Below are 24,153 nucleotides of genomic sequence, written 5' to 3'. Positions count from 1 at the left end.
CTCCTTAATAAATGGGACTTTGAGTTTTCTATGGGCGATGTTTATGAAAAAAAAAAGAGGTTTTAATCAATTTCGACCATGTTAATTAGTTTTCCGGTTAATTTGTCTAAGCTTTAAGGTGTTATTTTTGTATTTTAGTAATTGTTTCCATGAGTAAAAGCCATTTTGGTTTATTTTAGACCAAAAAGCCAGAAAAAATTTCTGCTTCCTAGGATGGTCCCATTTTCACATCTGTCAAGACGTTCGAGTTCTTTGGCTGCTGTACTGTGTTATGTAGGAAATCGTTTTGCGTTTTAAACATTTCAGTTTGTTGTAATTAAATAAACGAAATTTGCAATTTTTTTAATATAATTGAAACTCTATTTTTTTACATAAAACAAAAGCAAAAAATCAACCCTCCCCCCCCCCCCGTTTCATACATAACCCAGTAAAGTTGCCATAGAACTCTAAAAAAAAGACATACCTCTACACAAAATTGTAATCGGACCATCCTAAGTAGTAGACATTTTGACTGGATTTTTGGTCTAAAACGTCAATCAGGAATAATTCCAACCATTCTAACCAAACCCCGTTGACGCCGTGTCGTGTGGTACGAGCAGCGCTACATCGTTTTTGCGAAGGTGCAGTTTGTCGGTAATAAAATATAATAATTGTTTGTCGGATTTTTTAATTATTAATAATATATTACGTTGTTCTCGAATCAAACTCAGAACGATTGCATTAATTGTTGTTATTTATTATAATATCAACAACGATTCGTATTGGTTTTACGCAAACGACGACTGGCACGACTCAGTGTCGCATGGTACAAGCAGCGTTACGCCGTTGTCATGACCGGGAGGGTCTTCGCCCATAGATAACATTATATTATACTTTATTATCATTTATCTAGCGTTTGCTTAATCCGCTTATCACGTCATACGTGGGTTAAGGGTTTAGGGTTCTTACTTCTTACTTCTTTTAATATATTTTGTCCAGCGAGACGACCTATTAAATTTCGAACGCGTTAAACAACAAAAGAAATAAAGCATTTCTTTTCTTTCTTGTAAAACCAAACATCGTCTAGTTTCATTTGTAAAATCTCCCCCTCCCTACAAAAAAAAAAAAAAAATGGGCACCGTCAAGAACAAAAGTTTCAAATGGGCACTAGACTTCACCAGGTAAATGAAAATCGATTGTATTCAATTCAAATTATCGTTGTTTGTTCAATCCGTTTTGAATTTTTACCGTACCGGTATGTGGCGTATGGCCTTAGCTCGCTCGTCGGCTGCTCACAAAATTCATGGTTGCGTAGATTTTGTCAACTCGATCGTACAATTACCCTTTTGACGTTTAATTGATTGTTCGCAGTTCTGCGTTTAATTCTTTTAAATAATAGCCGTATCGCGTTGAAGACTGACACAAATTGTGTCTAAATATAATTTTTTTTTCACATTGTGTAAGTCAATCTGTTTTTTTTTTTGTTCGTCGATTAGAAACAAACACGAAAAGATCTACGACAATATCAGTCCGCCCGGATACAGTCAGGCTGCCGGTCAAAATGGCACCGAACTATCCAAAGACAGCGAATCGAATAGACTGATTATAAAAAAGTCCTGGGATCTTGCTTTAGGTCCACTTAAACAAGTATGTAATATATTAGTTTGATATTATCTGCATAACGGTTACTTTCGATAACTTTCACATGCACAAACTACGACATTAGTAATTTTAAATTTGTGTTTATTGAATTCATATAGTTTTATGCGCGTAGTTGTTTACGTTTTTTATTTTTTCACATTAGGTTCCAATGAACTTGTTCATCATGTACATGGCGGGAAACTCCATATCAATATTCCCGATTATGATGGTTGGGATGCTCATCGTAAGACCAGTCAAAGCCTTGTTTACACTACAAGCGAGTAAGTTACAATAAAATCAAAAATTTCAAAGATATAATATTATTATTATATTATTATAATAATATTTTACAAGAAATGATGACGTAAGAAGTTGAAAAATTAAGTATTTCAGTCTACGCATACATTTAGGTATTCCTATCAAATAATAATATTTTTAAAATATTATTTTTAAGAAAACAAATACAGTTTTATTTCAAGATGAAATATTTTTCAAGTAATAATTGTCCATTGTTAAATTTCTTTTACGCGTAATGAACTGGATTTTTACTTTTTACACATAATGCAAATTATTTACAATGAAATTATTTTTCGTTGCATTTTCACAGCACATACATTTTTTGGATAAATATTTTAATCCAACTAATGCTAGTAATATGTTAGGCATTTTTTATTTTTATATTCAATTTAAGAGATTTTTAAGACGTACCTCTTCACAGAACACTAGTTTTTATTTTAATCAATAACTATATTCAAGTCATTGAAACAGCCGGTCCAAATATGTTTTCATGTACAAATTTTTGTTTTATTAAAATCAATTTTGTGAAAATTATTTGTTGAATCTTTATTTAAGAATCTAAATTTTAATTTATTAGTATTTTTTACAGAAAAAAAAAAGTCAAATTTTAACTCGTATTTTTATGGGAAATGTTTAGATTTGCTATTTTTGTAAATCTTGTTGTTAATAGAAAAAAAAACTTAATATACCACATTGGCTGTATTTTAATCCAATTTGGAGGCAGGGGAAACTGTTTTTTTTTTTTTTTTATAAGAACTAAATAAATTTAATGGGTGAGTTGAATGAGAACAATCGAACAAATAATACTTCAAGTATAAACCATGCCTATTTAATATGTATCCGATAATTGTTTAATATTATTTCCTAATAGCTTTAATTTATTTTTATTAATAAAACATCTTTACTTCTGTTCCAGCGTTCAAAACTATCGAAGGTATGCAAGCGTGGGGACAGAAAATTATATTTTTCATCGGAAACATAATCAACATTGTGTTAGCGTTGTACAAGTGTCAGTCGATGGGTTTGTTACCTACTCACGCGTCGGACTGGCTAGCTTTTATCGATCCGCCGACGAGAATGGAATACTCGGGCGGCGGTTTCGCTTTCAGTTAGGTATATAATTTGTAACTTTGTATAGCCGTTGCGTAACGGCCGCACGACAAGAATTTAAAACGCTTTGTGTGGATATTGTGATTTTATATTTGGTTCTTAGGGATTAGGTATTTTAGAAATTTTACATTTGTTTAATTTTGTTTGATAGTATCCCTCCCCCCATTCCCCTCTTAATTCCCAAATAATAGTATTTAGCTTGTATTCTTTTTTTGCTTCTCTTGAAATTTATAACGCCCAAAGATTTACGTTATACTATAATATTATCTAAGATGGCAGGTATCAATATATATTATATAAAAAAAACATCTACGTAGAACCTTTTCTCGTTCTATTTAATAATATTGTTAATTCCTTTTATATAGTTTTTTTGTTGTAAATTCTGCCAATATTGTAAGAATAATTTTTTTAAATTATACAAATTTGCTACAAATGAAAAAATGATTGTTTATTATTACAAATTTGTATTTTTACTTTATATTAATAACCGATAAAATTATATACATAAAAAAGAAAAATATGCTTTGTATATGCTTAATTTTGGTATTTTTTACATGTACTTAATAATATGTATGAACGATTTATACTGTTTTTGCTGGTCCAATTTTTAAATATGTTCAATTGCTATAAGCGGTTTCGATCTAGATTGATTGAACGCGTGTTTTTGACTATTCGACATTTGGTTTGTAAAAAAAAAAAACTAAAGCTCACAAACAAACTTGTTTTGTAGGGTATTTTTTTAATGAAATAGTTTTAATGTACGTTTAGTAAGTGTTTTAAATTTAACCATCTCTTATATTGTCTATATAGGATTTCTATTATAAATATTATTCCAATACGGAAATCAATCTGCACCTAATTGAATTTAGATTTTAGGTTACGTAAAGTTCTCGTAAGTCATACATAATAATTTTATAATAATACATTATTATTATATATAAATTTTTAAAATTAATAACACATTGTTTTGTAGCAATATATAAAATACATCAACTACAAACATTTGAAAAAAGAAACTATATGTCTTATTTTTTCTCTAGTCTATTACACAGTTTGAATAAACTAAATTAACAAGACACGCGCTGCTTACTTATGGCCGTCCGTTTTGATTTCATGGAATAAATTTAATAAAATAGTACACTGCTAGCAAATAACATGTTAATTATTTATGTGAGTTCAGTAATATTTTTATTACCAAAACCTAAAATCACAAAGAAAAAAAAATGGTTTAAGGTATTCTTTTACCTAGTAAAATGTAAGTAGTAAGTATCATTTTATAACACGAATCGAGGGCTATATTACAAAAAAATAAATTACATGGTATTTATAGATATAATATCACTCTTTATCTAACCCTATTACATGTTCAACAATTAGGATTAAAAAAAAAAAAAAGCAAGACTCCTTGATTGTTATTGTTGTTCATCATTTTGGTTTTTTTCTTATGGTTCTTTGGGCGGAAACATCTCCTCAAAACTTTTCTTTAGTTTCTCAAATAAAATTCTCGGTTCTTGTACTTTTGATAACTGTATAAAAAAATATAATTCGTTAAAAATATTTTTATATCGTTTCCAAACGGGACGAAGCCAAAAACTAACAAATAATAGTTATCGGACAGAGGAAGTAAGGATAGATGTAACGAGAGGGAATGGAGAATTGAATGTAAGAACGCAAGTGTTCAATTCGAGAGGGAATATCACGAGAAATTCCTCGAGGTGTGTTTTTGATGAAGCCGAGAAGCTCTAAAGCTTTAAAGCACAGGACAATTATTTGAACAGAGGAGAGGACTATCGAGGTCAAACAAGTCTTAACAACAAGGGACTGATGCTCGCACAATGTAATTATGTTTCGGATTGGGATTTTAAAAGAGATTCATGTCATGGGTAGTAATTTATCGCCATAGACAATTGAAAGACATAAACATATTAATAATACAATATTACATCAAACACATAACTCACATTATAGTTTTGAGCTAAATAAACCCCAGAATACACTCCTAAGCCATACGTTATCTGGAAAATAAAAAATAATGATTATTAAACTAGAATACAGACATAAGTTTGTTTTAACACACCAATCGTTTTGAATTTTATTTATTTTAAAAATAGGTTAGATTGTTAATGTTTAGAAATTTGATGTTAACTTGAGTTAGAAAACATTTAATACTTTATTATATATTAATTATCAAAACAAAAAAAAAATGTAAATTAAATAGAATGAAACCGTGAAATGAGCAATTTAAAAAAAGTATAACTTTTAGAAATGTTAGTTGCGTTTTTCGTGTGACACCTAGTAATACCTAAGTTTTAATAAGCAATTGACAAATGGAAAAACAAAACTAAGGGTCCATTTTCAAAGTATTACACAAAAAAATACTCACCAAGTTTGATATAATTCCCATTTTGTAGTCCTCTTGTATTGGGTACGTTTCTGAAATAACAAAATTATAGGCATAAAGGAATTACGGAAAAAATTACCATTGCAACTAATAACCGGAGAAAAACGTTTATCGGGCACAGTTTAAGAAAATACCGGGACAATGGGGACGGAACATATAGGGTTCAAGGATGTTAAAGGTCATCAGAAATTATTATAACTGAATATGATAAAATCAGTTTGAAATAAACCCCTCGATAAGAATCTGTAGACGGAAGAAACACAAATATCAATAAAAGCGTTGAAATTATTTTCAAAAAGTCATAGCGTGCCATAATTTTAAGACAAAAATATGTACATTTTTTTATAAGTTTTTCTCGATTTTATAGGAGGGGTGAATTTTTGACTCTATAAAGTAAATTTCCGGTATAATTTCTGTTCCATAGACTTGTTACTTAAAACAATGGTTTGATGGCTAAAAGATGTCATGGGGGTTCAGGCACAAATAATAATTTAAAAAAAAAACCACATTATTGTATAAACAATTGTATCTTTTTAGCTACGCCTCGAGGCTAAAAGTCAATTGAAACATAATTTTTGTGCATGCTTCCGACTTACCTGTACTAAATGAGTTACAGCTTTCTGATATTAGTGCGACAAGGCTCGAACGAATTATGTTTCGAGTATGGTAATTTAGTGTATAAACAAATAATAATTATTATAAACACAACTAGTTGTCTAAGATAATTCGCATGGCTTAGAGTGGATAAAACGTTTATTTTTTTTTCCCGCCGGTTGTTATCGAATTTTACCTATACCGATCAACCGAATGTTTTCAAATAAAAACTTAAGCCATCTTTAAACGAAAAAAATTCAATGAAACATTTTTATAGTTGAGAGCTAGAAAATTTTTGACACTAGGTCCTACACAGAAATTTATAATGATTAATGAATAATTATTAATTATTATGTTATCAGTTATAATATGATAAAAGACAAGTCTCTTATCACATTTTCCATATGTATTGTGTAAATTGCAGAGATAACAAAAACTGTGCACCGACCCTTATCTATTTTTCAAAAATTCGCCGACTCCTGTAATATGATGTACGAGCCTGACAGGTTAAATTGTTATTTTTTCAAGTATTTATTATTACTACTGTTAGTTTTAAGCACGACCAAGTCTGGTTCTTCTGGTGGAGTTGAACCGTTCGTCGACAACATGTATAAATCTGGCTTGCATTCCATTGCTTATGTCACCGCCCCGTCGATTGATATAGCAAAGAAATTAGCTCAGTAAGACTGAATTCAATTAGATATTATTATATTTCAATGTTTATTCTCAATACCAAACGTATATTAGACTTTTTTCTGTCTGTTATTATCGCTATAATGTATGCAATTACGAAGCGCTGTCGGAGAAGACGTTGTGTGTGCAGACTACTAAGTAGTGTTACTATGAGAGAGAGTTTTAAGAAGTTTATGAAAAAGACTTAAAGGTGGACTAATACGCTTGACGCAAAAGCTCTGGAGTTTAGTAAAAAAAAGTATAGGTTTTGTATGAGACAACTATAAAATTAGAGTAGTATAAAGAACGGTGAATTTCCTCACTAAGAAGCGACTGCAGTTTTGTGTGAACATTCGTTTTATGAAAATGTCGCGGGGCCGACCGATTTGTAATGTTGGGCTTTAGATTGATAAAATTGGAACGATAAAAATTGATGTGTTGTGAATGGATAAAATAAAAAATTATCTAGGTTAGGTTAGGTTTAGAAAGAAGCGGTAATGGAAATTAATTAGGGAGAAAAGAGAAGTAGAGGAAAGGCAAAAATTGACGTGTAGTTGAGAATAATAATTACAAGAAGCTAACTACAATTTGAAGATGATAACTAGCATGGCCATGCCTAAAAAGCTATGAGATGAAACGAGTTGAAAGAGAAGAGATAGTTGAAAAACGTTAATTTGAGTTACTTGATGTATTATTAATTTAAATAATCGACTCTTGTTTTTATTTACTGTTTGCTTCTCGTTACAATACAAAACGTAAATTAAATAAACAAATAATAGTATTAGTATAAATTTTTCAAAAATAGATTAGTACACTTGTAAAAATCATTGTTAATAAATACTAATATTATACGTAACGTGAACTATAAGGCATAAATTGTTGATAAAACAAAATAAAATTGGTATTTTAAAATGGAGAAAACGGTTCTATCGGTTTTTTTTTCATTATTTTTAACTAATTATAATTAAATTACTTCTTTTTTCATAAACTATGAAGTAAAAACAAGTTTTTATCGAGTTTAACACCAAATGCTAGTTATAAGTCATAATATTACAACATTGACAAAATAAAACAAATACATTATCATCATCAACGGACAATGTTGACGACGGATTATAAATCAAAGTAAAATAAAACGGTGTGTTAATTTTTAAATAATTTTTTCCAATAAACTTTAAACATGAAGTAATAACTTGTAAATATATGGTAATTGTTAATTATATATTTTAGCGGTGTCATTGCGCAAAAGTTAGCAGCTTGTGTCAACATAGTGCCTTCCGTAACGTCGATTTACGAATGGGACGGAAAAGTTAACGAAGATCCTGAAACTTTAATGGTAAAGATAATATCAAATTATGTGACAAATAATCATACAAATTTTTTTTTTAGCTTATGGAACAGCCTAACTATCTTTATTCAAATATTAAATTTTACCTTTATAAGTAACCTAATTTCAAACTGAATTGATCCTATTTAATAGCCAAAGAAACATGTACGAAATTTATTTATTTAAGCATAGCTATATTATATATAATATATAGTTTAGTTGCTCAAATAAATAAATGACAATTATTAATGAAATTTGATTTTATACATTTTTTTTCTTCAGATAATCAAAACTAGAACTTCGCGAGTAGACGATCTCACTGAATACATAAAGTATGTATTATCAACTAATTGAATTATGACTATTTGGTTTTTACCTTTAGCCGTGTACAGTAATGATTTTAATGTTTTCGATAAAACTTATTTTTCAGATCGGTTCATCCCTATGAAGTGTGTGAAGTAATTTCAACCAAAGTTAGTATACTTATCAGAGTTCTATTCATTTATTATTTTAATAACTACAATGTTGTATTAATGGTTAAATAATCAAATAGTATAAAAATAAAATACCAACGACAGGTGTACGTGTAGATAACGGCTTGACACCTTTACGTAGAGTTTATAGCGACGTGATCACCTGATTTGGTTCAAATTTTCTATTCTGTTTTCTCAATTAGTTGATGGAAACAACAAACAATACCGTTCTTGTTGTTTTTAGTTTTAATCGATCTGGCAAAGTTTCATCAAATTTGTTATCTTCGTTGATTGATTGACAAGATATTTTATTTTAATTTTTAAATAATATTTCAGTAGTTTTTTTTTAGAAAACTTATTAAGTAGCCGTACTTAATTCATTTAACTGTTTTTGTTTTTTTAAATTTTTAGTAAGTTTAAATATAAATTAAAGTATACATCTTATGTTTATTGTATTAATTTACCAACAATTAAGTACTGTAATAATTGATTTTGTTAACAATTATGTTTATGTGTGTTTCAGATAGAAAATGGAAATCCACCCTACTTAGATTGGATATCAAAAACGGTTCCAGAAACAAAATCATAGTTATTAAAACTCAATAAATATGTATTTTTTTTTCTCTAATTAAGTATGCCAACATATTAACCTATTCATTTTTTGTTAAAATAATATAAATATACAAGCCTACATTTAAGTTATCTAATTTTAATTAAATGTTCTTTTTTTTTTTGTATAATAAGATAAGAATCAGAGTAATTATGTCAGAAGGGCTATAAACGTCGTTGAGTTTTTTTATGACGCTGAGAGAGTCAATAAAAAAAGGAGGCTTTCTTGATATTATTTTCTATAATATAAAGATATATAGAGATTTTTTCTGCTGTATACATTAATGTAAAATAGGTTAGGTATTTCACTTTATTTTGTGTTAGGTTTGGTTATGTTAGTTGCCATTGTTACTATAATAGGCTATATCGTGTCAACAACAAAGTTCAATTATTTTCATACACCTGTTGGATGTTAAACCTCAGTATTTTGAGAAAACTGTTTATTATGTTATGGCCCTATTCAAGATCTACCTCAAGCTTTTAGAATTAAGTACATAAAAAAAAGCGCAATAAAGAAAAGTTTCCACCCCTTCTGAGGTTGTCTATGTTTATGCTGGCTATGTAACTAATATAAATATTTTTAAGAAAGTTTTAGCAGTATAAAGTTTACAATTTTAGGCAATACTGAATTTAAAAAGTGTTAACTTGCTTATAATTTAGAATAATAAGATTTTATTTAAGGTATTCTTCCAATAAATAAAATAAAACGCAACATTTATAAACCTGGTTGTAACTTTTTAGACCGTTAAAACTATACGTACAATTTTTAACGTACAAAACATGAAAAAATTAATTGAAAATAAAATAATACCTCTCTAGGTGTTAATACCTGTCTTCTTATGCTAATAAAACATTCCAATCTCTTGGCCAAACTTATTCTCTCTCAAATATGTATTGTTATTGTTGGGTTAATAATATTAAAAAAACTGCATATTATATAGTTCTATAGACATTATTTTAAATGTGTAAAAAAAAAAATGTTTTCTGAGATTGTTATTTAGTCAGTATTTAAGAATAATATGCTTAGCAATGTTCAGATGAAAAAAAAAGGTTTTCACTAAATCAACTACCAAGAAAGAGTCCTATTTACTGAACTGATAGTTACACATCACAACCTCCAAGTTGATTTTCCATAAAATTGCCTATACCTAACACCTTATTTTAGTAAAATTATACTGTAATAATCTTTAAAAATTGCATTTTTTTCCCAAAGAAATTATTAACTGATTAAAAATGTTTTTTAAAATTGTACCACTATCGATGCCTAGTAAATTTTTTCAAAAGAAACCAAAATATATTTCTTCAAAACACAAATGAGGTAATTTTCAAGAACGTCCTGTTCGAAGTGAAACATAATCTTTTTATGTACAAAAACAGTGCCATTATGCGTTATAGAATTTGAAAAACAAAAAATCAAATATTAAAATTGATCCATCTTTACTGTGTTATTGTAATATTACATATTGTTTACAAATTTTATAGCTAAAAGTCGTTTTAGGGAAAAATTGCCTATCCAATGCGCCTTAAGAAATGATAGTGTAGAGACTAGTTTTAAGGGCGTTGTACCGCCCATTTTTAAGGAGTAAAGTATAGGCAATTTTTTACAAAATCTTAATTCAAAGGTTAAACTGTGATGTGTAATTATTAGTTCAATAACTAGGACTCTATTTTGATAGTTAATTTATTTTTTGAACTGTCAGAGCATCCTTGAAAGTGATTTAAAAATGTTTTTTCATCTCAACTTGTTTAAGCAGACTGAAAATAACTCGCTTGATTTTGGATTTAGAGTAAAAGCACCGATTATAAAATTAAAAGAGAACAATATTTCGGAAAGCAAGACGGTGCGTTTTTTTCATTATTCTAAGGATAACGCTCAGTACATAGTTTAGAAATAACGACTATTTTAACATTTTTAAATGACTATAGCTTTCCAAAAAATTAATTTTTTTAAAAAAACGCACCGTATTGCCCTCCGGAATATTATTTTCTTTTAATTTTGTAATGGGTGCTTTAACTGTAAAACCAAAATTAAGCGAGTTATTTTCAGTTGGCGTAAACATGTTTTTACCACTGAAAATCACCGGTGCGACGCCCTCTTAACTTTTTTTATTTTAAGTAAATTTAAATATAAATTAAAGCATACATCTAAACTATTTCTTAATTTAAAGTTAATGTTGCCATATTTCCCATTGGGCAAGTGCGCATGGCCCTCAAATTAAAAAAAAGGGCTTCACTCTACACTTCACACTAAAGTTTTACCAAGTAACAACCGCAATCTACATTTTTGTACTTGTAAAATATTCACAAAAAAAAAAAACAATAAGTGAGAATACAGTTTAAAAAACTATATACATGTTAGAACGCTAGAAGGCATTCCTTAATAACGTTACTATAGTTGTGGGAAAAAATATCATTGTTCTATAAATATCATTAACCCTTAATTTGACAAGGGCTAATATTTTTAAATATCAAGAGTAATTAAAACAATAGTACTGTTTAGGTTGGCCATGCAAAGTTATGTATACATTTTTTGTATACTTAAAGATGCAATGCCAAGTTAAGGGTTGTTAGACGAAGCGAAGGGGTGGAAATACTATTGATTGTCTTATGAATAGAGGGATGGAAAACAAGGAAGGATTTCTAGAGTTATTGGAAGCAACAGCTAGTTTAATACATACATAAATTAGGCCAAGAAGATAATAAAAATACAAAAAAAAACCCACAGATGATTTTTAATATGCTTTGTGTATTTTTTTATGTATGAGGTAAAAATGTAAATGTGGTAACTATACTGTTATGGGTTGGCTATGTAAAGTTAAAATCTTAACATTATTTTCGTGTGCTGCTATTCTTTCTATGAAAAAAAAAAAAATCACTGTTATTTTAAGCGGTTTCTCTAATAACAGGTTTATTAGGTTTGTTTTGGGGAGGCATTTTTTTGTGTTGTATTTAACTTTAACCGGAAGGAGAGACCTACAATGATATTTCGCCCCTTTCGGTTCAAAATGTCTAAATCAGGCTGTGCGCAGTTTGTGCCGTGATAGTGCGAGGGTGGTAAATCATTGTTGTCAAGGCACTGTCACGGTTGCTAGGGACCGAAAATGCGCATTTATATATATAATTGTTCTATATATATATAAATAAACACAAGGCTTTGAGGGGATTGCTGCAAAACGAGGGTCGGAAATCGTGGCGGGCGCACTTGTGCGTTAAAACGTAGGGGGCGCGGTAAGATTGCCAGGGAAACGGGGATTGGTTTTTTTTTTAACCTTTCTAGTCGGAGGGTCAAAATAAAATAATATTCACCGACGTGGCCAAGCTGGTGGAAATACTATTTCTAGGTAAGTTAAAAGTACCTACCTACCTACCTAGTGTAAACTGTAAACAATTAAAAAGGTTGTGAATTTTGTCAAACAGAGGTGAGAATAATATTTTGCTTACTGTTGTTAGTGTGTGTGTGTGTGACTTTTTGGTCCGTTGGGAGATATCGACTGTGGCCGCAAACCGTGAAAGTGATAATACTAATCGAACGCACGATTAAAACATGTATATAATATTAAATAAATCGGTATTGTTTTCGGACTCGTGTAAAAAATAATATTTAATTCGTGTTTTACACGATAAAAAATGAAAACATTATAAATTATAATATTTAAAAAAAAAAGAAATGTAACGTTTGTCGCGTGGGGGAAGTGTCGTCGGCGCCGCAACAAAAAATTCTACGAAATCACAGCAGCTACGCTTGTTGTTTTGTTTTGTTATCACAACATAGTGTAGTTATTTTCTCAAACGGTTTTTGGCTGTTCTATGATAAAAATTAAGAAGAAGAAGACCGAAGTCTTGAAATAATTGTTGGACGGAAAAATAAAAATGTCTTATTGTTTGTATCGTTTACGCATCAAAATGAAACGTGTCATTATCGATTGATTGGTAAGTAAAATTTTGCGTTCAACAACGGAGGCTGCGGTTTTCACAGACTTGTAAGCCTCGGCAATGACTTACAGTATAACTAATTACAATTGATTTTCATTGCATTGTAAGTCATTGTAGTCGCCACCGATGTGTATACCATCGTAATGTGTTAAAAAAATACCACAGTTGTCCTATTCGGCGTACGCCATGTCCAATGTTTATAGTACAAAATATCGTAAACATCACTCTAGGGTTTCGTTGTTGTAAATTAGAATAAAAACTATACATTGTATACTACGTTCTGATTAAGTCGTGCAGGTTCACGCCGCTACCTCGCCATAGTCTTGCGCCGTCGGGTTGTAGCATTTCTCCCTGTAGCGTTTGTTTGTGAGCAAATAAAACGAGCATTTCGGAGTAAATTCAATAGTTGAGAAATCTCATAAGTCACCATTTTAGTCAAAATCATTTTTTTGTTGTTTTCGATTCCACACACACATTTTATGGAGAAACACCTCTTGTTACGGCGTTTTTTTCTGTTCTAAATAGGGATTTGGATTTGACGTTCACAAGAGAAACACCATTAGTCCCAATATTATTTCTGCAAATAATGTAAATTACTTCGATTTAGAGCGCTATATGTGTTTCCGAACGCTGTCAAATTTAGATTTCGTGACTTAAGGCATTTCTCAAATGACCAATTCGTTTTTAAATGACAGCTTTCGGCTTATTTTTTTTTTGTAAAATTGTTTAGTTTGGAAAAATTACTCAAAATTTAGTTCAACTTGAAAAAGCGTTTACGGGGGATTTTGTAATTGGTTATTGGGGATAAAAATTATTGGCAGATGGTCAATTATTAACTCGATGCTATATCTTTTGTTCTGATTTCAGTACATCTTACTATGGATAACACATGCACTTATTGCCAAGATGTCATTGACAGTTTGACTGTTGTGTGTTTGGAATGTTCCTTATTTCAATTGTGTATGGCGGTAAGTTAAATAAAATAGTTTCGTCATAAGTTTAAAATTAGACAGTTGATCAGAACTACTAATATTACTTAAAAAGTACTTACAAATTTTGTGATCTTACCGATTCAGTGCGAATTAAAAAATTATACTCGTTACTATTTGGTAATATAATATGTGATTTTGTTTTTCAGTGTTTTAGTCATGGAGCGGAAATCGGAGAACATAAAAATTGCCATTCATACAAACTAAAGGTATAAGCTTAATAATAATAATTATATAGTTAAATGTATTGTTTTGATTATGTAAAAATATGTACATATTGGTCGACTATTTTTTAAACAGAGTCAAAAGTCTGCTGGACAGTACTTCCTGACCAACGATGGTTGGACCGGCGATGAACTGTTGCAAGTTTTAGATTTCGCCGAACAATATTCGCTCGGATGTTGGGATGAGTTACCAAAGAGTGTAAACCGTACACCAGCTGGTATAGTTTGTTTATACATTATAATTTGCCAAGAATTCTAACGCTGTCGTGTTTAAATTTTGTCATTTTGTTTAGAAATTAAAATGCAGTTTGCCAAACAGTTTTTGGACGGTCCCATTGGACGGCAGACGTGGAACACGATAAACAAACCCAAATTGGAAGATCGTACTGTCCACTTCAAAGTCAATCAAACTGTCACTCATTTGTCTGCGCTCTCTAAAGCTCAATACGCCGAAATCGGATACAATCCTATAAGAGACGAATTTGAATTGGTATGGAAAAACGTCTTACAGTTCCATAGTGTACAGTAACTGTTTTTAAATTGTATTAAAACCTTTTTTTTTTATAGGAAAACGATTTCGACAACAATGCTGAGGCCGTCCTTAGCATTACATCCGAATGGAACGACCTTGGAGATGGTAATTTTTCTTTTCTTTCGTAAATCAATTTATGGTGTTTAACGAAAACAAGGCTACAACTCTATCACTTTTCTCACTTTTTGTCACTGTTTTAGTAATACAGTTGCTATTATCGCTCTTTGAGTCATTACCAAAACTCAAGGTAGTATTCAAAGATAATATTTTTATTTTTATTTCTCAAGGTAGTGATAAAAAACCTATCAACTATCTAACTGGTAAAAATTAAAAAATATATTATGTAAAATTAGTACAAGTACATTTTTTTGAATCTTTCAGAGCTTAAAAAAATGTTTATCCGCTTACTGAGTTAAAATGTTCAGCATATCATTCATAAATTTCAATTAAACGTTTTTAAGTTAATAGCGCTTTAGAAAATACTAAAAATAATGGCAAATGATAAGACATTTTATAGCCTTGTTAAAATTAAAAACTATAAAATTACTATTATTTTTATAGAAAAAATGTAACTTATGTTTAACGGTGTTTCTTTTAGATATTCGCATTGAAACAATCTAAATTTTATTTTATTTAGAAAGGGCATAACATTTTTATATTTTCATGCAGGGAATTAAAGATTTTTTTTCAAGCTAAAATCTCCATTATTTGTATAACTTCTACATAATAATAAATAATATTCTGATAGGTTAACTGATTTTGACCTTTCTTTTTCTTTTTGAAACTGTATAAAATATTGTTCTTGGAACGAAATGTTTATGTCGTATCATGCATAACTTATAGCCTTAGAATAAGCTAAAATCTCTCTAAATATAAATAAACAAAAGTATTAATGTGAATATAAAGAAAAAAGTTTTAAAATTATTATTGTTTCTTCTAAATCAGCAAGCTTTTGTAATATCATCCCGCTATTAGTAACCTTTATTAACATTTGCTCAAGGTGTTATAAACAAGGTAAATTTTGGTATTTTAGTTACTTTTTGGTTATACTATTTAAAAAATATATATTCTCTCTTCTTATTTACTTTATTTTGTATGTGTTAGCTTTGTATTTAATTTTTGTTGCACAAATTGTGCCGTTCATGAGAGTTACGTTCAATATCGCTCTTGTTTTTTTTGCAAAGGAGTACAATAATGTATTTATTTTCAATTTCTAAAACATCAATAATATTATACAAACATTTTATTTCAAAATCATGTAATTTACTTGCAATTATTTTCTCAGATTATAATCTTGCCTGTATCGATATGTACTGTGCCCGATTGTACGAACGTTTATTGGCGAAAGAAGTCGTGCACGACTATCAACTAATGGACAAATACTTTTGTTCCAAGGACAAACCCAAACGGAGGTTAACAATAGAGGAGAAGTGAGTTTACACTGTCTGTGCAGTATGCTTAACGCATCACTTAGTAGTAGTAGGAGTAGTAGTAACGTAAAATTATTTTGTTCTAGGAACATGCAAGGGATCGAAAATCAAATAAAAAAGTTTAGTAGGAATTTATCGGAGATAGAATCGTGGTCGTTGATCATTCGTTTGCAACAAGAATATTTGTTGAAAAAACGACGCGACGAACTCGTCTATTATAGGAAAAACGGAATAACGAAACTATACGATATCATCAAATTCAATCTTTTACACTATGGAATGGTTGTGGACGGTGAGTTCAAAATATGAAGTTGACCAAAAGTATCTAAAATGTATAACCCGTATTGTTATTTCTAGAACAATCCGAACAGTTGTCGTCCGATGTTCTCACGCCTGCACCTATGATAAAACGCGGTGAAAAGAAGAGGGTAAGTTTTCGTATGCGATTGGTCGTGTCAAAATGTATTGTTATCGTTTGGTCAATTTTACGGGTTAATGTGAATACCGCACTTGTTATTACCGAATCATGTTTTTCTTTCTTTTTACCACCAAAATTAATTATTGAGAATTTATAACAAACAATATTCGCCCCACCACCGTATAATACTTGTTTAATAAGTAATAAGTCTTCTTTGATAGGAATTACCTTTAAATTAGCCTTTAGGAGTGTCTACTGATCATTGTAAATATTTTATAATCTCTATTTAACTGTTTTTTGACAACTTGTTAACAAATGTGAGTGTTTCTGTTGTCTGTAAATGGTAGAGTCACTGTATTGCAATAACAGCGAAAGTGCTATTCATTTCTTTACAATTTTGCATGATTTAGGGCAAAATTTCTGACAATTTTATTACACCATTTTAACTTAATTTAATCCTGTCATAACAAATCTATAATCAAACAAATTAAATCAATATATTAGCATTTAGCTTTAAACATCTTTAGAAAGACCTCTCTGTTGATGCACTTAAATTAGCCAACCCAAGTGCCATCATAAAGCATTTGTTAAATGTAAAGTGTTGTGAAATAAATCACAGACTTAAAATATATTATCCACCTAATGTTATCAACATTCAGTTTTGATCTTGTTGGCGAGGCCAAATAATCATCTTCTACACTTCCAACCTTAAAGTTGAGCTGATTCAGTAATTATTTCTCTATATTAAAATGCTTGTAACAAAGTTGTTTACTCAAATAAGTCGAATACTTCAGTGCACTTTACATACTCTTTCCTTAAAGTGGCAAAATCAACAAATTGTTTATACTTAGTACAAAATCCAGAAAAATGAATCCTTTGGAAGAAATGCGTTTGAGTTCTATTTCTAATATTTTCTTTTTAGATAGCAAATTTAAATCTTTGTAAGCATTGGAGTTAAAATATTCGTTTATGTAATATCCAAAATTATAAATTAAACCGTTGACTTAAAAATGTTCTGTTAGGTCGATAATTATAATAATGTCATTATCAATTGAAATAGTTAAAATAGACTAATAACTGAAATTGTACACCAATCATAAATAATTTAAGTGCTTCAGAAATTTTACTTATTTTGCATAAAACAAACAAAACACAGGGACGTTATTTATTTTATCGCACAAACTTGTGAATTATTTCTTAAACACATAATGCCTAATGAACAACCATTAAAGATGCTTGTATTATTGGTAAGCACCAGAACCGCTGACTAGAGGACCAGAATACTTAACTTGACAAGAAGTAATAAAACTGAATCCCAACTAAACATAATATTAATATCGGTAATCTTTTACACAGTACTTTAACAAAAAAAAGAAAAATAATAATATTAATAATAATACTTTCCGTTGTTTTTGCATCGATTCCAATTTCCAATGGTGGATACTTTTATTAAATTTGAGCTTGACCGGTGTAGAATTTACACAAAGTAGGTAACTACGTACAGAAGTATTGAATTAAAAAAAAAAATTATTTTTTAACTGATTCAATTTTATTCAACGTTAAAGATATATTTTTAAAACATCTGTGATGTTAGAATATTTTATTTTTATTCAACGGTTGTGATAAATTATAAAATTCAAATTACATTTTCTATTATCTAAAGCAAAAATCACACTTTCCGTCAAATGCTTTGATGCCAAAACCATAAACAATTGAAAATGTCAAATATGAATCATTCTATAGATAATTAGTGTGTTTCCAAATATTTGATTTAACTTTTTTCCACAATTGTAAAGCTAGACTACAGATTTTTGTAATTTCTCAAAAAATTCTGGAAATTATGTTGTAATTGTAATATTTTATAATATTGTACAGAAAAAAACCTACAAAAATATTTAAAATTTGTAACAAAAAAAAATAAAAAAATAAGTTGAGAAGTAATTTAACAAAAATGTAAAGCGATTAACACTATTAGATTTTTTAGAATAATTCTGTTAGGTTAGGTTTTTCATATTTTATTAAAAGCCCTATTTTTGTTTCATTTTTTTCAGTGAATTAATTATTTCTATTTAAAAATTTCAATTGATTTGTTTTTACTAAAAATTAAAAATGAACATAGATTGATGCGTCAAGCGAGTACTGTAAAATCTATATTTGTTTTAAAACTACGGTTAAATTAAAAGTTTAACAAGCAGTCATTAAACAATTAGGTAGTAACGCAAGGTCTGTCATAAGAAAAGAAATCATTATATTTGGTGTGATAAATGTATAGTTTGTTGACCATGTCTTAATGTTTGTTTATGTTTTCAGAAAAAGAGAAAGCGGCCAAAATTGTTTCACAAAAAGAATCATGTCTATCATCGTACGCCACAATATATTGCCGCTCTCAACAGGGTATTGACGCAGAACAATGACTCCGAAGATAATTCCGATTAGTATACGACACTTAAACTAAATTAAATTGTAAATTGCCAGCATCGAGCCGTTTGTTGCGGGTCAATGCGTGACTGCAGTATATTATACTACACTAACGACAATGTTAGCGTTGTCATAATATTATAATACATTGTACAATGTACATAGACTTTTCGGTATCCGGTTTAGGTTAGATAATTTTATCGCTTTAATTACACAAAACTTATAATGCATGTTGTAAAAATTATTTTATTATTAATTTTTTTTTTAATTATAAAAATATTAGCATAATAGATTTGTCGCATATAAAAAAAAAATATATATTTATAATATATATATTTATTATAATAAATTATTAAATATGTTTTCATCGTAATAGTATTCGACCTTTTTTTTTAGCTGATATTAATATATTTAGTTTAGTAGAATTTTGACTTTTAATTGTTTTTCTAAAATATTATTTTATTATTATACATATTAGAATTTAGATTTTTTTTTTTATAATCAATATTATTGTTTGTCTCGCCAATTCTTCTCACATTGTGGTTACTATTAAAAAATAGAAAAAAAAAGTATATTTATTTATTTCCTTTAGAACATATTTGTATAAATACATGATAAATAGACTTTTGTTGACGACTTAATAATTTTATTGTTTTATTATTTATATTTGACGAAAAACAAATATTTCAATTGGCAATAGTGACTAGAAAATTTGTTATAATAACATAGTCAAAGGTTAATATTGTACGTATTACAAATATATCAAATGCTGAGTATACATTTTTTTTTTTTTTACTACCTAGTCAATTATACAAAAAAAAAAAATATATCAAACACTGTAATGTAAGACATAAAAAATTTGTTGTAAAACTTAAAATAATATATTATATAATTTTTAAAAACATAACACTGCAAAGAAATAATAATTGCATTTTAACTCTTGAAAACTTAAACAAATAATGGTAATTTTTTGGATATAAAAAAAAATCTAATCAGACGGATCGAACGTTAATTTAAATAAACTAAACGGTAAAACAAAAACAATCATCATCAATAACGCTTTAAACAATAGTAATAATAGAAAAATTAATAATAATAACAACAAAAAATCATCACACACACACACACACACTTGCACACAAAACCCGTTATGAGTAATAAAAAACATAATTATATAAGTATATTATACCATTTGTAATGTTTGTTATGTTAAAAATATAATAATTATGTTACAATCGTAAAATGTTGTAATTTTAAGTTTAATAAAAACAAAATATAAAATAATAACCAATGTACGTTAGTGAAGTGCTATCGGTTGAACAGACGCGTTAAATTATGAAGAATATTTTTTTCTCTATTAGAATAAAATAACACTTGTGTTAAAACTTATTTGTAAAATTTAAAACTTATCAATCAATCGATGCTAACGACTCGATCACGAGATGTCTGTGGATTTTTTATTCGGCAAAACCGGTTGACGCCACAGCGGCATACGCATAGGATTCTTTCTGGTCGTCCGAAACACTGAGAACAAAATTGAGGGTTAACTTAGTCATTAAGGAAAACTGTTTTGCACGTCTCGACTGACTTTGTCGGGTTAGTTAGGGCCGTCACGGCCGTCCTCGGGAAGCAGTTATGAGTTCTACCGGACACCACAACGTTTGTCCCTTTGTTTGCCGCATCGCAATCGTTTGACGAGTTGCACCTGGCCAACGTTACTACGATCGAAGGCGTGACTTGGGTTTTCTTCGTTACGTTACCATCCTGATTGGTCGCTTTACGTTTGGGGTCGTCGTTTTTGGAAAACATTGTCACTTGAAAGTGATTCAAATTCAATAAGTCGCTGTCGGCTTTGCTTATCTTCATTTTCTTTCGGACCAAAGTCAGACTTGGGCATTGATCATCGATCTGGAACGGAAAATAAAATTAATAATGTGTCCGGAGTGCACAATTATTGTTACGTGTCACGCGTGTACCTTGTTGGCTTGAACGCTTTCCGATGAACCATTGACGTTGTCACATTCGGCGGTGAGATTAGCTTGTTCATCATCAGGTTCATCCGTACCGGAGCTCATCGAAGAAAGTGGTGGAGGTTCCACAAAAGTGTACGGATTGCAAGTGGACTCGTGTCGTTTAATGCTGTTCACTCCATTCGCAAACCGTTTGTATTTGCCCGACGAATGTGTTATCCGCTGCCTCCACAGTTTTCCCATATTCCTTAGGTAATTTTGTTTTCTACAAGGATAAAACATGATTAACAATGGGTGTGCCCTTGATAAAAATATCATCACTCACAGGATTAGCCATTCATGTTGGGGGTCAGTTACGGAACCAGGCCGACATATTCGTATCCAAGCTATAGCTTCTTCGGCTGTGAACGACCAATGTTTCATAATGTAACAAGCTATTAGGCAGCCCGTTCTTCCCAAGCCGGCTGGTTGGAAGTAAAAAAAATTATAATTAATCAATCATATTCTTAAAGTGAAGTACTGTTATCAGTTACCTTTACAGTGTACGGCCACGGCACCTTTAGTGGATCTGGATACGTTGTTTTCTACCAAACTTTCCGATGTTGGAGATTGACTCGTCGTACCTTGTTGGTCCATACCATCTTTGGTGGAAAAATCATCCAAGAAGTCTTCGCAAAGACACAAAAACCGCAAAACAATAAGATCCGTTGGCGACGTGCCGTCAGGAAAAATCAAGTCCGTGTGGTCGATGTGACCAGTCGCCACGAAAGTACGTTTGGCATTGTACACTCTTTTGCTGTTCAATCTGATGACGTGCTTGACGTTGTTTTGTATGAAGTACTTGTAATAATAAGCCGGAGAATGCTGGTGGTGGCCGGCTAAAAAACAAAAAAAAAAACACCAATCGACAAAAAACAGGTAGTGTTGTTAACATAGTGAAATATTAACTGACGACAAAGCAATTACATTTGTCAACGTGTTCCCGAGCATGTGGAGACGAAAATGCTAACATTGTACCGGGTAGAATCCAATTGAAGTCGCCGTCGTTGGTCGCCTGTAATCGAATACATTTTTAGTAATAAAAGAGTCAAAACTCTGACTTTGGACCTAACCTCGTATTTTTCATATTCGTCCAAGTCGAAATCGTCAAAGTTAAAAAATCCAAACCATTTTGCCTTAAACAGCGCGTTAACACAATCTTCGACTGTTAAACCATATAATACTTCATTCGTGTACGAGGCATCTCTGTAAAAAAAGTTGATAAGTAATTTAATAATTGTAAAGAAATGTATCAAAATCATTGTTATGGTCAGTAAATATTTATTTGAGTTATGTGTATTAATTTGATTATGTATTACTATATATACCTGAATTCCATGAATTGCAACGCACAGTTTTGCGACAAAGTCATATACGCCTGATGAGCTGTCCAATTGTGTTCAATGATCTACAAACATGTGATAGAAAAACAAAATAGTCAATAACGATAAGAAAAAACAGACATTTGTTTTTGAGACAATCGTACAGTAAATATTTCAATAATTGTACTCCGCTTACCATATAAGCGCAAATTAACACTGCTGCGTTGGACCTTTTCTTAGGATTGGATTCGCTGGCCCAGTGTACTACTGGTTTTTGTTGCTAATCAAACATAGATAAATATATATATATATAAAACTTTATATTATATCGTAGTGTTTTAGTTAAAATAACTGATTTTCCAAGATACAGACTTTTAGTTTATCACGAACGATAACGCAATAGCGATACACCATGGCCAAGTTCAACGGTCCGAAATCTTTGTAGAAATGGTCGTAGATGAACGTATCGTCAAAGTTGAGATACGCCACATTGGCGTCGTCGCCCCAAGGAACAGTCGGCAGCAACGGTGACTTTTTGTGTAAGCTCACCGCCAACGTAGCAAAGTACAGCCGATCTGTACGGACAAACGTAATATATTTTTATTGTTAAACTATAGTGTTGATTTAAATTGTATCAGGGGGCGCTATGCAATCGTTCTGGATCACCTTTGATGAATTCGGTACATTCGGTCACCGGCGGCATGCACGCTACTACGTAGTCGGTCATCGTAAACTGCGGTTTTGCCGGATCTCTCTTTGCTAGCGACGGGTTGGGTCGTCAACAGCCGCCCGGTCGTGACTCGAACACAAATACACCTCCTACAAAGTACAAAATAGAAAATATGTTCGTTTAGGCGGTCGTCGGCATAAGTATAAGTACAATAATACTTACTCGGCCGGTTGTTATTAAACATCAACCGATAACGTCTGATATTCTCCGTCCGTCCGGCAGGCAGGCAGCGATTTTCGTAACAATAGACATCAGACAAGCGTACTGAGTTGCAAAACGGTTATTGATCGTCCCAGACGACGACGGCGTAGATAAGACCGGGTGAAGAGGCCGTGGCGAGAGACCCTTTGGCGGATAATCCCCGTCTTGGGGATCCGTGGGGCAGGCGCACGGCTGCGGCAACCTCCACCCAGAGCGCGCCGGTAGGCGTCGGGGTCCACGCCCGGCCGTTTTTAGCCGCATCCCCCGCGGCCCGCAGCGCGAGGTGCCGCCGATTTCGGTCTCATAATAAATGCTTGCCGGCTATTGATTTCTTATTTCTTTTCTTTTTTTTTCGCGTGAGAGGCAATGTACTTACAAACAAAACGAGCGTGGTGTTGAAAAAAAAAAATATTTAACAATATTTTATATGAAATAATTTATTATTTGACGATTACGGCCGGCCGGCCGGTCGTTGATAACGTTTTCCGTCTTTGTTATTGATTACGGCAAACCGAAAATAAGATTATTAAGAATCGTAGGCGGATAATTATTTTAAAGGGGCCAAAGGATATTTAATATTATATAATCTCGTACAGTATGATTAAAGATAATACTGTTTGCAAACACAAAGAACCGTAAAAGTAGATTTGGTCCAATAGTAGGTACACTGTAAAAGCTCAGAACAGATTGAACACACTACACGGTGTTACTTAAGGTATAATTACACTAATATGTTAATAATTAGACAATACTAAAGTGATGAAGTGTAAAAATATGTTACTAAGCAAGTACAAGTCGCTTAAATAATAATAATATGAGTAATAGGTACAAATAATTAAGTATA

The 24,153-nt window shown here is 30.8% G+C and overlaps 4 protein-coding genes across 4 annotated transcripts; 3 read left to right on the top strand and 1 right to left on the bottom strand.

Annotated features, from left to right (window-relative positions):
• The first annotated feature begins 888 nt into the window (after positions 1–888).
• On the top strand, positions 889–3,365 carry LOC126836904 (ER membrane protein complex subunit 4). Its single transcript, XM_050570624.1, has 4 exons — positions 889–1,160; positions 1,476–1,626; positions 1,784–1,901; positions 2,834–3,365. The coding sequence occupies exons 1-4, from the start codon at positions 1,111–1,113 to the stop codon at positions 3,028–3,030; spliced, it is 516 nt and encodes a 171-aa protein (XP_050426581.1). The 5' UTR covers positions 889–1,110; the 3' UTR covers positions 3,031–3,365.
• A 3,110-nt stretch (positions 3,366–6,475) lies between these two features.
• Positions 6,476–9,790, top strand: LOC126836557 (protein CutA homolog). The gene is made up of 5 exons (XM_050570083.1): positions 6,476–6,702; positions 7,925–8,030; positions 8,304–8,353; positions 8,452–8,494; positions 9,018–9,790. The coding sequence occupies exons 1-5, from the start codon at positions 6,509–6,511 to the stop codon at positions 9,081–9,083; spliced, it is 459 nt and encodes a 152-aa protein (XP_050426040.1). The 5' UTR covers positions 6,476–6,508; the 3' UTR covers positions 9,084–9,790.
• Positions 9,791–12,995: 3,205 nt separating this feature from the next.
• On the top strand, positions 12,996–19,362 carry LOC126836558 (transcriptional adapter 2B-like). Its single transcript, XM_050570085.1, has 10 exons — positions 12,996–13,033; positions 13,904–14,004; positions 14,175–14,234; positions 14,326–14,467; positions 14,543–14,739; positions 14,817–14,886; positions 16,067–16,211; positions 16,298–16,503; positions 16,569–16,639; positions 18,940–19,362. Exons 2-10 carry the CDS (start codon positions 13,915–13,917, stop codon positions 19,063–19,065), a joined length of 1,107 nt encoding a protein of 368 aa, XP_050426042.1. The 5' UTR covers positions 12,996–13,033; positions 13,904–13,914; the 3' UTR covers positions 19,066–19,362.
• An 806-nt stretch (positions 19,363–20,168) lies between these two features.
• On the bottom strand, positions 20,169–23,454 carry LOC126836665 (dual specificity protein phosphatase CDC14C-like). Its single transcript, XM_050570261.1, has 12 exons — positions 23,271–23,454; positions 23,045–23,197; positions 22,751–22,953; positions 22,575–22,658; positions 22,385–22,464; positions 22,130–22,262; positions 21,984–22,071; positions 21,551–21,895; positions 21,343–21,481; positions 21,024–21,282; positions 20,636–20,955; positions 20,169–20,571 (listed from the first exon to the last, which is right to left on the bottom strand). The coding sequence occupies exons 2-12, from the start codon at positions 23,103–23,105 to the stop codon at positions 20,505–20,507; spliced, it is 1,779 nt and encodes a 592-aa protein (XP_050426218.1). The 5' UTR covers positions 23,106–23,197; positions 23,271–23,454; the 3' UTR covers positions 20,169–20,504.
• Between the last annotated feature and the right edge of the window lie 699 nt (positions 23,455–24,153).

The sequence above is a fragment of the Adelges cooleyi genome, unplaced genomic scaffold, assembly GCF_023614345.1.
Source record: "Adelges cooleyi isolate 19-005CV unplaced genomic scaffold, UGA_ACOO_1.1 ACOO_flye_CR_arks_rails_tigmint_CR_PRNA_247, whole genome shotgun sequence".
Taxonomy (NCBI): domain Eukaryota; kingdom Metazoa; phylum Arthropoda; class Insecta; order Hemiptera; family Adelgidae; genus Adelges; species Adelges cooleyi.
Note: the sequence above shows the minus strand (reverse complement) of the source record. Positions and strands in the feature narration are given on the sequence as shown.